The sequence below is a fragment of the Myxocyprinus asiaticus genome, chromosome 46 (genome assembly GCF_019703515.2).
Source record: "Myxocyprinus asiaticus isolate MX2 ecotype Aquarium Trade chromosome 46, UBuf_Myxa_2, whole genome shotgun sequence".
NCBI classification, from domain to species: domain Eukaryota; kingdom Metazoa; phylum Chordata; class Actinopteri; order Cypriniformes; family Catostomidae; genus Myxocyprinus; species Myxocyprinus asiaticus.
In genome coordinates, this window is record NC_059389.1 from 11,043,749 (window position 1) to 11,057,716 (window position 13,968).

A 13,968-nucleotide genomic window follows, 5' to 3' on the forward strand; every position below is an offset into this window, starting at 1 on the left:
TAGCTGGGATATGTGAAAAAAAAAAAAAAAAAAAAAAAAAAAGAATTTTTCACTGTATATGTGCAAACATAATGTGTGATAAATATAATAAAAAAAAAAAAAAAAACAAAAAAAAAGTCAATGACCTTCGTCATCATTGCCAACACGTTCAGTAATTCATGCCGAATCTCCTTCACTTCTCCAGCCAAACTGACTCCCTGGTCCGCGGCCTCTGGGGGGGCGTCAGCTTGAGCACGTAAGTGTCTTTTAATGTCTCCAGAGCCCGAGGATTTTGAATTCTTTGACATTTTGTCTTCCTAAAACAGTTAAGGATCAGGGTGTATCGAATCTCACCGGTTTATGACATGAAAAGTATTCAAACAGAGCTCGCTGTTCACACGTTCGAACCTCGCATGGTGTCACGTGACTTAAGAACATTTGAATTTTTGAAATATGTAGAGGTATTTAGCAAAAGAACTTACAAAAATATCTAATTTGTTAATTCAAAATAGAAATGAAAGTGTCTCCAGGTACCACAGCTAAACAACAAACACTTTAATACCATGTCAGGAATAGCATAGAAACCAAACATGTAGCAAGATGAACAGGATGCAAGATCAATCAATGTCTGTAGTAAACTAGTTGGGAGCTGACTTTAGAAAACTTGGTAGATGTTTTAGTAAAACTAACCACAGAGTTCTCAAGGCCGCGCCGCTGCCGTAAGATCTTGAGTCTCTCGTAGTAGGCTGCAGCATTCAGATCTTCTCCATTACTGCTGATGGACACAGAGCTGGAGCTTGGCAAATAGGAATCTGTGCTGTGCTGAGGGATTACTGAAAGATAAAAATCAATAAACTTCAGTGCCCAAGCATAAAACAAAGGCATACATTTTCAAGACTCCACCTTAAAACAAGCCTTAAGACTGTATAAAAAGATTTTGAAATTTGGTCAGGCTGTAAAACATTCCTAAAGGTTTCTTTATATACCATAAAAGAACCAAGGTTTAAACTAAACTGATTCACACTCAATCATACTGATTCTTGCAGGGCAAGGTATGATTTGTGGTCAATCACAATGAGTTAGGTGATTCACCTGTGGAGGTCTGGATTCTGCCTTTTCCTTCACGCTCGGACTCGATCATACGAAGTCCTCGCTCCACGTAGCTCTGGAAGAACTGGGAGGTGTTCCTCAAGAAGGGCTCAAGATCTGCATCAGAATACTTCTGCTTGTACTCGTACAGCTCTGTCAAGCCCTAGAGAAAGAATGTATTTCAGTTGACTAATTTAAAATATATTTGGCAAATAAAACCCAACTACAGGTGCACAAGGACAAAATATATTAGACCAAATAATTTGACAAATATAGACCTTGTAAATTTCACAAAATTCTCTGTATTCTCTGCTGTAATGTTACCTCTTTAGTGTTCTCCTTGGAGCCGATCTTTTTAAAGATCTCAGACAGGATGTCACTCACTTTGGCCTTGATCACTTTGTCATCCTATCAAAATTTAAATACATATTGAAAAATTAAACCGTGCTATAAAATGAAAACCGATGCACAGGCAAACCCCCCCAAAAAATAACCATAATGTTAGCACTTGATATCATCTCCAACCATACGGGCATTCCAACGCTTAGAGCTTAGAACAGTGGTTCCAACCCTTTTCCTTGAGGTCCTCAAACACTGCACATCTCCCTTTTCTGACACACCCAGTTCAGGTCTTGGAGTCTCCACTAACTAGCTGAGGAGCTGAATCAGGCGTGTTTGATTAGGGAGATATCCAAAATGTGAAGTGTTGGGGGGCCTCCAGGAACATGGTTGGGAACCACTGGCTTAGAAGATGACCGGGGAGAAGGCGGCAATGCTACCTATGCTTTGCAAATTGCAGAGGACAAACAATGATCTGCAATGCTAGCATCTATTCTACAGGTGTGCTATCATGAAGAGGATTAACTGCTTTACACAGCTTCCTTTACAAACGTAACTTTGCTAAACATGTTATCATATAATGTAGGATCATGTATTATTTGCTTTAAAATTGAAAGTGGGCACAGTTATTGGCATGTTTGCCTGTCATCATACACCCACATCTTGGTGAATTCAAAGTTGACTTCAACTTCAAGTAGTTACTCGTACGTACCGATCGGAGGGCACCCTTCTCTGTGATCTTGTCAGACTTGAGTCCAGAGAGGTTTACTGAATGTTTAACCACCCGCCTGAGGTGGGCCTCCAGTTCGGACTCGTTGCGGTTCTCAATCATGGACATGTGATCTAATATCTGTGAGACACAAACACTAACAAAAATCACTTTCAAAAAGACACTGGCATTTAGAACTGTGCATAACTAACTTCCATGGAACACAAAGAGGCAGCGTTAGGCAGAATGACAGACTCAGTCACCATTCACTTCCAACGTATGGAAAAGAGATTAAAGTGGTAACCGAGACCAACATACTGCCTAATATCTCCTTTTGTGTTCCACAAAAAAAAACAAAAAAACAAAAAAAAAATAGTACTTGTTTACAAAGGGAGTAAATGACAGTTTTCACTTTTAGGTAATCAGCCCTATAAGGTCTCAAGTGTACCTTGGCACCAGTAAGCCTGCAAAGCGTATGTAGCAGTGTCTTCAGAGTCCGATGGGGAACGTCACTCTTGAGCTGTTTGAGCTTATCTTTAGGGAAAACCTTCATGAAGTTGTGCACGTCCAGCAGGATGCGGTCCAAATTAATACTGTTGATGGTCTGAGGCAGGAAACGGATCATTCTCCATAGACACTATACGGGATAGATGAGTATAGTTTAAAAATAACATGAAATCAAAGCCGTCCTTACTTTAATAAATGGCTCTGGCCTGCTTTTGCAAAATTCAGTGCTCTTTTGTCTTAGGTGTTTTTTTTTTTTTTACTCATTAAAATTTCTCCACACCTGAAATGACTTGTGCTGACACAACCACTATTCACAATCTAATCAAATCTCATTGGATAAAATAAGTCCCACTCTACATTTCCGGTTGAAAATTCTGTTCGACTCTGAAATGACTACCAAACCTTATTCCATTGTGAATGGCATTTCAATTGTCTTTTTTAACTGAATGAAACTTGAGCTCATAACCCTCAAGGTCAGCTAAAAGATGCAACTCTTAGCTACTGATATGAGCGTGCACACATACAGTACATTGACGTTCAAACAAAGTGAGCCAACCGTACCTTCATGACAAGTTCAGAGAACATGGGCGAGCCAGCAGTGCTGGTAAGACTGTCCTGCAGTAGCACCAGCAAAGCACTTGAAAAGAAACCAGAATGATCTTTTAGCTGTGGGCATCAATTACACAAGTCTACAGAACCACAGTGGGCCAAATGTCTACATTATGGTACCCTTGAAGGTATCTGGAGAGATTTATCCCATCAGAGATGCCTTACTAACCTCAGGATGTTGGTCTGGTCAGACTTCTCCAGCACACGAACCACAAGCAAGTTGACGGAACGAATGAGCTGCTGTCCATCCTCAATGTCCTCCACTCTAGAGTCCAACATCAGCGTGATCAGACCATGCATCAGGTCTTTCAGGACGCCCATGGAAGCCTCCCGTGCCAGATTCTCCATTGAGAACAGCTAGAAAGGGATGACAATGACTGTGTATACTGAACACTGATGACCTTTGTTTTAACTGCAGACACTCAACGCATTTTAATTTGTAAACTATTTTCTGTCAGAGCATTACAAAAGCCTTTTTTTCCAGAGCTACAATACCAGATGTGTTTGATTCAGAAATCGATTGGGCCAAAACATCCAGCAATTGTCTATGTAGTAGTAAAAAATTACCTTCCCAAACTCTGAGAACTTCTAAAACTGTTATTATGAAGAAACTTCAGGGTTCCCACACTTTTTGACTGCTGAAACTTCTCCAGCCATTCATGATTACTGAAAAAGGATTTTAAAAAATTGGGGCACATTTGTATTTGTATGACCCATCCTTGGCACAATAAAGGTAAATTATTATTCCATTATTCTTAAATGTGTAAATGGCTCCAAATAAATAAATAAAAAAATTGTAGGCCTGGATGCATTCATGTGATCCGTTTAACTCAAAAGATGGCATTGGCAGCCCATGTTGTAGCTGCGTTGCTGTGCCTGCTGTCACTTTAATAGCACTGTTAAATGTTACTTTGTACAACTTTCACATTGCATTCCATAAAAGGCAACGAGAAGTTTACTTGGAATTCCTGTCCGGTGACAGAACACGAGGACAATTGCGTTTCAGACCGTACATGGAACGACGATTTTTTGCATGCACTTTAAGGGGATTTCCATAAGTTTAGTGCTGACAAGCACACTTCAACTGCTTGAAATCAACAGTGAACGGAGAGCATTTTTCAAAAACAACGTTTTCAAATTTATCCAAAATTAAATGTGGACGTAGCCTCCGAGCAGCACTCACCGAGAGCATGTTGCCTATGATGCAGCTGTAGAGTTTGAAGATGTCCTTCTTGTCCAGGCGATCATCAGCCATGTGCGTGTTGTAAATGAGCCGCAGCTGCATGAAAGTGGCAATGAGGAACTGGTCGATGTGTCCAGACATGGCTTCTGCCTTGTCGGCCTGCCTCAAAACCTCATCAATCTGCAGGAGGACATCATGGGAAATTCAGTCTTTTGGTATGTGCAAAGTGATGTAAAGGTTTGGAATGGAAAGCCCAGCCACCCATAGAGAACAATCAAGTCTGGTTAGGTTATGTAAGAAAAACCCTTTGTGCCAAGGCACCCACCTGTGCTAAGGCCTGGATACTGGTGTTCATGTCTCCACTGGCCACCTGTGAAATGACGAAGTTGATGGTAGAGGCAGTGCTATTGTGAATGTCATCAAAATGAGGGGAAACCGCACGCATCCTGAAAAACACACCCAAATGAATACATTTAAAATGTTGCATCTCACAACATTGTTGCCGTCTAGCCTTTCAGAAGTCAAAATATGTAAGCATCTAATAAAATTGTATTCAGCCTAGACTTCTGGATTGCAAGAGAGTGTACAAGGGATGGACAGATACAGAATTTCTGGGCTGATACAGATAATTCACAGCTCATTATGGCCAATACTGAATTAAAAATTAAGAAAAATTTCATTTATAATCTTTTACCCTGGAACTGCTACCAAATTAAAAGCTAATCGTTTGAAAAATAGGTGTCATTTAAAAGCTTGGAAACTGGACTTGACAATTTGACAAACTGCTGCTATTTAAGGTTTGGCAGATGTAACATAGGTACATTTCTGGTTCATATTACAAAATGTATGCTGATCTGAATGAGAAATAAATGGATACACTTGCGTATGTGATAAGTTCTTACTTGCGCTCAGGTATCATGACTGGCTCCAGAACTTCATCCAGTTTGTGCTGCACCAAGTCGGGTATGTCGCTGGCACATGTGTGGTTGTTCTCAAACACGTCAAGATCCAGCTGAAACTCTTTTGGGATGGATGGAGCAGACTGCTCTAAGTGAGCATTCTGTGCCCGAGCTTGACTGTTAGAAAATGGAGATCAATGTCACCGGCTGCTTTGAGAACATTGTTTAAAAAAAAAACAAAACAAAAAAAAAACTATAATCTCACATTTGCGAATCCTTACACTTGAATTCTGTTTTTCCAATTTAATTTCACCATTTCAGTTTTGTTCCAGTTTTTTTTTTCCCTGACCCCGTGTCAACACAAGAGACCAAAAATAAAATTTTCCATACTATTAAGCCTGTCATCTCCCTAACATTTAATTCCAAAGTCTTTTTTTGACAATAGTCTCTAGATCTTCAGGATGTCAGGTGCCATGTGAGCAGTGCCTACAGTGGTATGGCAGTACTTACATCCTGTAAGTGCGATACATTATTCTGTCCAAGGAGGGCAGCGAAGAAAAGAAAGGAATCGTAAAGAGAAATGCTCAGGATTAAGAAACAACATGCAATGACAAGAGAATGCAATGTCACAAGAGGAAAGAATGAGCGAGAATGAGATCATGAGCTTTACAGCGATTATAGAAAGACATATTAAGACATGGGCCAGACATTCAGTTCATGCAACACCTATCAACTTTACAATTTACCCTTGGATTTCAAAGGATCATTAAGAGTGTATTAAGTGTAATAAGTAGATGGGGTGTGACTTTACATCAAAAGATGGACATTTTAGTGGTACATACTTGAGTTTATTGGGCACCTCCTCCTGAGCAGGCTTGCGGAGGAAGGTAGCGTTGGGATTGGTGGGAGGTTCCTTCTGCGTTCGCTCCTGTTTGGCTGCGGGCGCAGGCGTCTTCTTAGCAGAGCGTTTGATTCGCTCCTCGAGCATGCTCATCTCCTTTTCTGACAGCTTTGCAAAAACAAAGCATTCATTATAAAAGTTTAAACTTTAGGATATAAGAATCAAAAAATATTTAGCTTGGTAAAATGCTTTAAACTATTAGCCTATCAAAAGACAAGAATGACTCAAAGCAGGAAATTACAAAATTTTAAAATGTCTAAACTAAATTAATCTGAGAATATTATATTTATAAATTCCACGTATACACAAGCAAGAATAAGGTTCACGGTAATATAAAAAGCGAAAGGCTCCAGTGTTTGAGGGCATCTTAATGCCTTACATTGCCGATCAGTTTGAAGACTTGTTCTCCACAAGTGTTGTAGGCAGCCACAACGGTATTGAGTGCAGCGTTGCGGACCGTAGTGTCACGGTCTCCAATGTGAACAGCGATTTCTTTAAGAGCCTTGGCTGGAGTCGGCTGACACACATTCATACCAAAGTTCTCGATCAGGCACCCAAGCTCCTCAAGACATTCTGAAGAATGAATAAGCAACAGATAATGCAACTCAACTTTACCAAATTGCCTCAAACCTGTTAGGAGGCTGTTGTAATAAAAAAAAAATTGTGATTATTGCAAAATATAGCAAATTTTATTTTAATTTACCAGATCTCTGCTTGGAGTTCTTCGATTTGGTCCCATCCATAAGCAAAGGAAAGACTTTACTGGCAGCATAAACTTTACATAGTATCGTCAGAATAGCACGAACATCCTTGCGCACCACATCTTTTGACTCTCCAACCTGCCCAGGCAGAGCAAACAGAAAAGGACCACGTTAGGCTGTACTTCAACTCTGTTTATACAAATTAAATAGAAACTGAAAGGACGACCTTTGTCTCACAAACTCTTCAAAGGGGTCATGTTTTTCCCCCCTTTTACTTCATTTTCCTTGAGGTCACTTATATTTTAGTTAGTAAAGATTTTTGCAGCTCTCATCATTCACTCTGACTGCGCACCAGACCAAAGAGGTGATGTAAAAGGAGGCCTTGATCTCTTGCTGCGGAGGTGGACATGTATTAATGAAGGCCCCCAAGTGACGTAGGAAGTCGAGGAAGTACAGTGTGTCAATAAATGCTCTTTTTGGACTAGAGAGAAAGTCTGAGTTCTGAAACTTAAATTTTGGTTTTTATAGTACAATAAACTTTTATACTGCATGTCAAAAGATAAAGAATCTTATTCCTCATGACGTCCCCTTTAAATGGTTTCATTAATTGGGCCATATTCACACATTCCGTGAGCAGCGCGTTTTAGTTTTGGCGCCCATATTAACAGATTACAGCTTTCACATTGCGAGCAGGAGCCGCGAGGCAGTGAGCAGATAGTGTCGGGCCTATTTTTGCCACAAGGCTCACGCTGAATTCAGCAGCATTGGGTGTACAATAATCAGGATATTATAGAAAAGACGCCAAAGCACATGAAAAATATTTAAACCGAACCTACAAACCACTACAATTTATAGGTCTGAACACAAAAGACAAAATAACCAACTGAAGGACCCGTTTATTTACGGATATAGTATAGGCGTTACAACATTAACCAATCACAACCAAATATGCGGATAACAAACAAGTGCAAGTGACTGCCCACCATTGTTGTTGAAGCAACAATTTACCTAATTTGGATTTGCAAGGCCAAAATAAATAAATAAATAAAATACCCGACTGATTGCGGAGGTTGAATATTAACTGCTGAGAGATGTACAAGGATTTATTAGCAAAGGAAAAGGTGTGGGATGCAGTAGATTCAGCAGTTTTGTGCAACAAGTTAATGTTTCAATGTACTGTTATGTGTGTCATGTCGTAATAATTGTCTACTAGGGATACACATTTTGGCAAATTCTTTTAACAGACTAACCGAGAGTTTTAACGGGTTAACCGGTTAGCCGATAAGCCATGAATCAAACCAAAGTGACCAAATAGACATGACAAAGCTCTATACTGCCTGAAACAAAACAGGCTCACATGACAGATGTGCATATTTAGCAATAGTTATTACATCAACATTTGAATGAACAACCTTATATTTCCTTCTTATATTTCGTAACATACAAATTTTTATAAATGGATCATTTGCATGCCAAAATAACCTACGAGGTGATAACTTCAACAGTATAAATGGAATAAAAACAGTCTTAGCCTGCTCACAAATTATGCTGCTAGGCAATCTTAATAGTTCTTTAGAAAAAGCAACATATTTACATGGGCAAGGGTCAGAATGGTACGCAGCTGGTTGACGGCAAGCGCGGTGACTGAAACCCGCTTCAAAAGCACGGACGTCCCGCTGCGCATCGCACTCCCATCTCCCCTGCAACTAGAGCTGTAAACATATGCTCTTAGATGTCGAGACTTGCAGATGTTTTTTTTTTTTTTTTCCCCTCAATGGTACCGCATTGCACTTGTGCTACTATTAAACTCCTATTTGCATTGGAACATTTCGTCTTCACTGACTCGTGTGTACATAACATGCCCTACGTGATTATCCCATCAAATTAACTCTGTTGTTTCTTTCATTTTTAACATAGTATTAGTCAAACTAATTGTTAATGCTGATCAATCGGTTAACAGGTTAACTGTTTACATCCCTATAGTCTACCTAACAGATTTTTTCTTATTTCATAATTTATGGGCTGTCAGGCTTGATGCAAACTCTTGATGCAGGGACATGCAACAATTTCTGTTCTCTGACTGATTGCAGATGATTGAAGCACTCAATACTGTGTGAGATGGGCATTTAAGTAAATTATTTACCATTGTGATACAAATGTGGTCCTACTCAAGTACACATGATTTAATAAAAGACAAAATTTGTTATATTTATCAATTAACCACTCTCCAAAAAATTCTATGTTATGGCTTTATTAAAGAAAATATTTGGTGTAGGAAGCCTGAGAAATATTTTCTGCACAGAGCCGCAGCACTGTCTTGCAGGGATGCAAACAATGTGAAAACCCAGTGACACCATGCTGCTCACACCCCGCTCTGCACACACCCATCTCACGGAGAATGTGAGAATCAGGTGTAACACTTCTACTTGGATAGACTAACTAAAGACGCACCTTAAGGATCAGGTAGGGGATGAAAGAAGAGGCCTCATAGTCGTTGAGCTGGTAGTTCTTCCTGCTCAGCATGGTGAAGAGCAGCTTCAAGAACTCCAGGACTTTCATCAAAACACTGGTGTTGGTGTCAAAGAACCGCAGGGTGAACCACTTCAACACCAGATCCAGAGAGCCAATCACAGCCTCAGACTCAACCTCCAAGCGCTGAGAAAGGTATAGGTATTGATTATACATTCATAAATCAACATTTTTGGAAACAGTCATATTTTGATTAACATTGCTACGGCATATGAGTCTGATGAGACTCTAACCTCAATCATGACTCCGATAGCTTTAACATGCCGCTGAAAGTCAAAGTGGAAGAGTTCATCTTGGAGCCACTTGGCCAGACATGTTGACATTTGAGTCTTCAGCTGTTCCACATACTCGTCACGAGGAGTCATGAAGTTCCACTTCAGAATCTGGAGGGGAGTTCAGAATTGGTCAAAAAATTGAATGCTGCTGAAAAGCGCTGACATTAACTAACTGGCCAAAAGTACTGCCAAACAGAAATAGTAACAGTGTCATTTGTAACAGCTAATGGGGATCAGAGTTCAAAAGGTTAGAAAACACTGTTGGAAGTTGCATTACATCTCACCTTCAATGCCTTTTCTTCCTTGATCCTTTGCTCTTTGCCGTTGGGTACGAGGATGAAGATGGGCCCAGACCTGTCTTCCTCATCCTTTGCTCCAGCCTTGACTGGAAGTTTCTTTCCAACGACACCCTGCATCAGAGAGAAAAAAAAAATATACCAAGACAATACCATTTTTTTCTGCCATGTCGAAGAGTTCTCATGAATAATCACGTTTGATAAATGTTTCTTTGTACCCTTCTAAGAGTGTCCAATCACACAATCTAATTAATATTAGCAAAAACATCAGTTTAATTGGGTTGCAGACTACATGTAATTTAAATTAATTTTACTATGGAAGTGTGTTTAATGCCATTTCAGCTTTTGCAGCAGTACCAAAGTGGGTTTACAATAGATTTCATGCTACAGAGTTTTGGTACCAAGACCTAATGTTAAGGAATGGAGTAAAAAAAAAGAAAGAAAGAAAGAAAGAAAGAAAAGTGAATAATTAAGTCCCATGCAGTGCTGACACCAAACTGTGCCACCTCACTCCAGTCCCATTGGTGCTTTATGTGAAAAAGGCTATTGTACTTGCTGGTTGCTAGGCAGCCCTCTCAAGAGCCTGTTTTGTTTCTTTATCTCCCTTCACCTTGAGCTCCATGCCATCTCTCTAGTCCAGTGGTTCCCAACCCTGTTTCTGGAGGCCCCCCAACAATACACATTGTGGATATCTTCCCAATCAAACACACCCAATTCAACTCATCAGCTCGTTAGTGGAGACTCCAAGACCTGAATTGGGTGTGTCAGAAAAGGTAGATATACAAAACGTGCAGTGTTGGGGGGCCTCCAGGAACAGGGTTAGGAACCACTGCTCTAGTCAATGCAAAAATGAGTGCTACAGAGACAAATACATTTCACACAAAAAAAATGCAGAACCCTGTTTTTTCCCCCTCAGGCATTCAACCTTTGCCAGAAAAAAAGTGTCAATTACAGGACCACAGTCCTTTGCTATAAATGTTTCAACTTATTTAAAATGGCAAAAAAACATTGCCACTGTCTTCCCGTAAAAAAAAAAAAAAAACCCTAAGTTGTGGTGTATAATAGATAAAAAAATAAAACGCGTAAACATGCTTTGAAATGTCACCTTTTTAGCCATAGGCCCTGCTGGTTTAGTTTTCTTGGTGTCTGGTTTGGGTTCTGGTTCACCAAAATCTTCACTGGGAGTCTGGTTCCTGGCTGGAGCTGTAAAATGAATATGTTCGAGCTGATCACCTTTACGAATTTAGTAATCTTACAAGAATGTGTGTCTACAGACACTTCCCATCGGAGTTTCACTAATCATTTTTTTAAAAGGTGCTGTAAAGAGTTCAGCCAACTTCTGGCATTTTGGTCAATTCAACCACACGCCGTTTCTCCAAATCCATGTCAGTCAACCCAATGCCAGCAATCCAGAATGCACACAATGTTTGACAGGCAGAGACTGTTTCTGATTGGCTAGTTTTCTAAATGGCCAAGATGGCTTACTTTTTTGTTTACAAAGCATATGGGTGTTAAAGAGACTGGTGTGATTTCACAGGACACCCACTTCAATAATATCTGTCAGGTAGAAAAGACATGCATTTTACTCCACTTACAGCACCTTACTTTTCAGATAAGACAAAACTAGACTCGGATTAGGTAAAACAGGCACTGAACATCTGATTTTATTTCCACAAACAGGATTCAGAGTTCAATGAACCAGCCTTGAAGGTATCTGTGTGTACCGGTCTAGTATGCAGCAGTGGTGTCATGTTAGCTTTGTTTAAAGGAAAGAGAGTAAACCTGAGGCTGGTTTGGAGGCAGGGGCGCTGGAGGCGGGTTTGGAACCTGCAGCTTTGGCAGGAGCTGCAGGCTTGGCTGGCATCACGGCCCTGGCCTTCTCCAGCATGCCAATCACCTGGTCCTTTGAGGCCGGCTGTAGAAAAACAAGGATGCGTAATATTAGACGGCCACTTTTCTCTAGAAAGGAAAACATGGATCAACTTCTGAACAATTATCTGTTCTTTGGAACAAGGAAGCTAAAGAAAAGCAACAGTATCAAAAGAGAAAGAAGCCTCATACTGAAAGTTGTTTCTGTGGCAGATAATGACAATGATATGCTTCTGCATCTAGCTAGGGTGTTCTGAGTGGTTGTTGGCTCACTGACTTGTAGGTGTTGGGATCTTTTCTAGGTAGGTTGTTTATGGTCCTAAGTCTGATATTCTGGTCTCTAGATATTCCTTGGATTCCTCCCCCAACGCAAGTCTGTTTTTTTTTTTGTTTTTTTCTCCAGACATTAGCCACTAGGCCAAACCACTTGCCTTCAGTTTGCCAGTAGCTTTGTTCATCTTCTCATAGCTCAGGTGCATCATGAAGGTGGGGAGGGCATCCTGAGCTTTCTTGCGCACATCGCCACTGCGGTCCTCTAGACAGGCATACAGGGGAGGCACACACTGCATCAGGTCTGCGGGCACCGTGTGCATAGTGGGCAGCTTCTCAGCCAGCCAGCCAAGCACCTACAGGGGACAGACACACCAACTGGAACTTGAATAATATTTTTATCTCCACCAATTGTCATTTGAGCTAGAGAAAGTCAATGTTGTTGAAAGATTAAAACAAACTTTCTCTTCAAAGTAACAAGCACTGCTGAACATTTATCAAGTAAATAGGACCATTTATGATTTAAAGTTGCCTTTAAGAATGCAACATCATTAATGGTAGACCAATATACTGGCTAAGCCAATCAATGGGCTGATTTTTGGCCAATTTTTGGAGATTATGGCATTGGCCAATTAACAGATGTGGTAGTGCCCTCTTTAAAACATAACCATCTTAACAGCAAGTGAAATGTAGTTACTGCATGCCCATCAGTGTTGCTGTACCTCCTGTCTGAGGAAGGGGTTCTCCTTCTTGAGCTCTTCTGACAGGTCCTCTCCTTCAAGCCACTCCTTCATTCCTGTCTGCTCCACCCAGGCATTCAGTGTAGTCATGGCAGCAGCACGGACATTGGACTAAGAGTCAAATTTTATACAAATGAGAAACAATTCACTGCTCTAGTTTGGGGTTATATGAATAGCCAGTGCTGGATCAGACAAATAGCAGAAGCTTGAGGTGTAACAAACATGACTATAATCAGACCCTAAAATGAATGAAAAATAAGTTCAACACTGTGCGTTTCATACCTTGCTGTCTCCAAGAACAGTAATAATGGGGATTCCCAGGTTCTTGACATGCTGTTTGAGAGCTGGACCCATGGCAGTGGCTATCTGCTGCAGAATACCAAGTGTCTGCTGAACCTATGGACACATTTTATATTATGATTACAACACTCCTTTAAGACATTACAACAAACACAAATCTGGGTGACAGTGTGGACTTCTAAAAACAATGTGGCCAAAACTAGTAAGACCGTTTTAATGACAACATATCAGGGGTTTTTCCTGGGTAAAATAAATAAATAAATAAATAAATAAAATGGTCTTTGGTGGTGAATTCAATCCAGATTTTTTTTTACTTTAAGGAGCTGTGTAAAATAAAAACTAAATTTAAATTTAATGAACACCTTATTTCTTTAATGTCTCAGATGAGAAGCATATTTAGAGTGTATAGATTGGAAAGTGCGAGATAAATATTATTGTTCCGAAACATTTTCCACGCAGGAAAACTCTGCATGTGTTGTAAACAGAGTCTGCGTTACCAGTATTTTGTTGGAGTCATTGAGACGGCCCTTCAGGGCCATGGGCAGCTCGCCGATGTTAGCCTGGATGAATTTAGCCTCAGAAATGACAGCGGTCACCTCATCAAGCCCTTCCTTTCTGATCTTCCAGTTCTTATCTCCAATCTTTGACACCATGTCTGATGTGATTTTATCACTGTCAATGAGAAAACAGTGAGTCACATATTAGAACTCGGCCCTTTATTGTAGACAAAATACTATGGAAATTATGCAACATTTTCACTGGTATTCAAAAGT

At 40.2% G+C, this 13,968-nt stretch overlaps 1 protein-coding gene across 2 annotated transcripts in view; it reads right to left on the bottom strand.

The window, feature by feature from the left end:
- Positions 1 to 13,968, bottom strand: part of LOC127435811 (cytoskeleton-associated protein 5-like) — a 39,489-nt gene that overhangs the window by 8,485 nt on the left and 17,036 nt on the right. Inside the window, exons 22-44 of one of the 2 annotated variants that reach the window (XM_051689531.1) lie at positions 13,693 to 13,867; positions 13,178 to 13,291; positions 12,878 to 13,006; positions 12,317 to 12,511; positions 11,799 to 11,931; positions 11,122 to 11,219; positions 10,005 to 10,130; positions 9,679 to 9,828; positions 9,368 to 9,571; positions 6,919 to 7,054; positions 6,595 to 6,788; positions 6,157 to 6,323; positions 5,825 to 5,848; positions 5,318 to 5,491; positions 4,741 to 4,861; positions 4,416 to 4,595; positions 3,402 to 3,589; positions 3,185 to 3,260; positions 2,565 to 2,753; positions 2,120 to 2,257; positions 1,393 to 1,476; positions 1,072 to 1,231; positions 670 to 812 (exon numbers count right to left, since the gene is read on the bottom strand). In XM_051689531.1, the coding sequence (XP_051545491.1) occupies positions 670 to 812; positions 1,072 to 1,231; positions 1,393 to 1,476; positions 2,120 to 2,257; positions 2,565 to 2,753; positions 3,185 to 3,260; positions 3,402 to 3,589; positions 4,416 to 4,595; positions 4,741 to 4,861; positions 5,318 to 5,491; positions 5,825 to 5,848; positions 6,157 to 6,323; positions 6,595 to 6,788; positions 6,919 to 7,054; positions 9,368 to 9,571; positions 9,679 to 9,828; positions 10,005 to 10,130; positions 11,122 to 11,219; positions 11,799 to 11,931; positions 12,317 to 12,511; positions 12,878 to 13,006; positions 13,178 to 13,291; positions 13,693 to 13,867 (3,298 nt within the window). The remainder of the gene's footprint in view (positions 1 to 669; positions 813 to 1,071; positions 1,232 to 1,392; positions 1,477 to 2,119; positions 2,258 to 2,564; positions 2,754 to 3,184; positions 3,261 to 3,401; positions 3,590 to 4,415; positions 4,596 to 4,740; positions 4,862 to 5,317; positions 5,492 to 5,824; positions 5,849 to 6,156; positions 6,324 to 6,594; positions 6,789 to 6,918; positions 7,055 to 9,367; positions 9,572 to 9,678; positions 9,829 to 10,004; positions 10,131 to 11,121; positions 11,220 to 11,798; positions 11,932 to 12,316; positions 12,512 to 12,877; positions 13,007 to 13,177; positions 13,292 to 13,692; positions 13,868 to 13,968) is intronic. The other variant, XM_051689532.1, reaches the window with a different exon arrangement.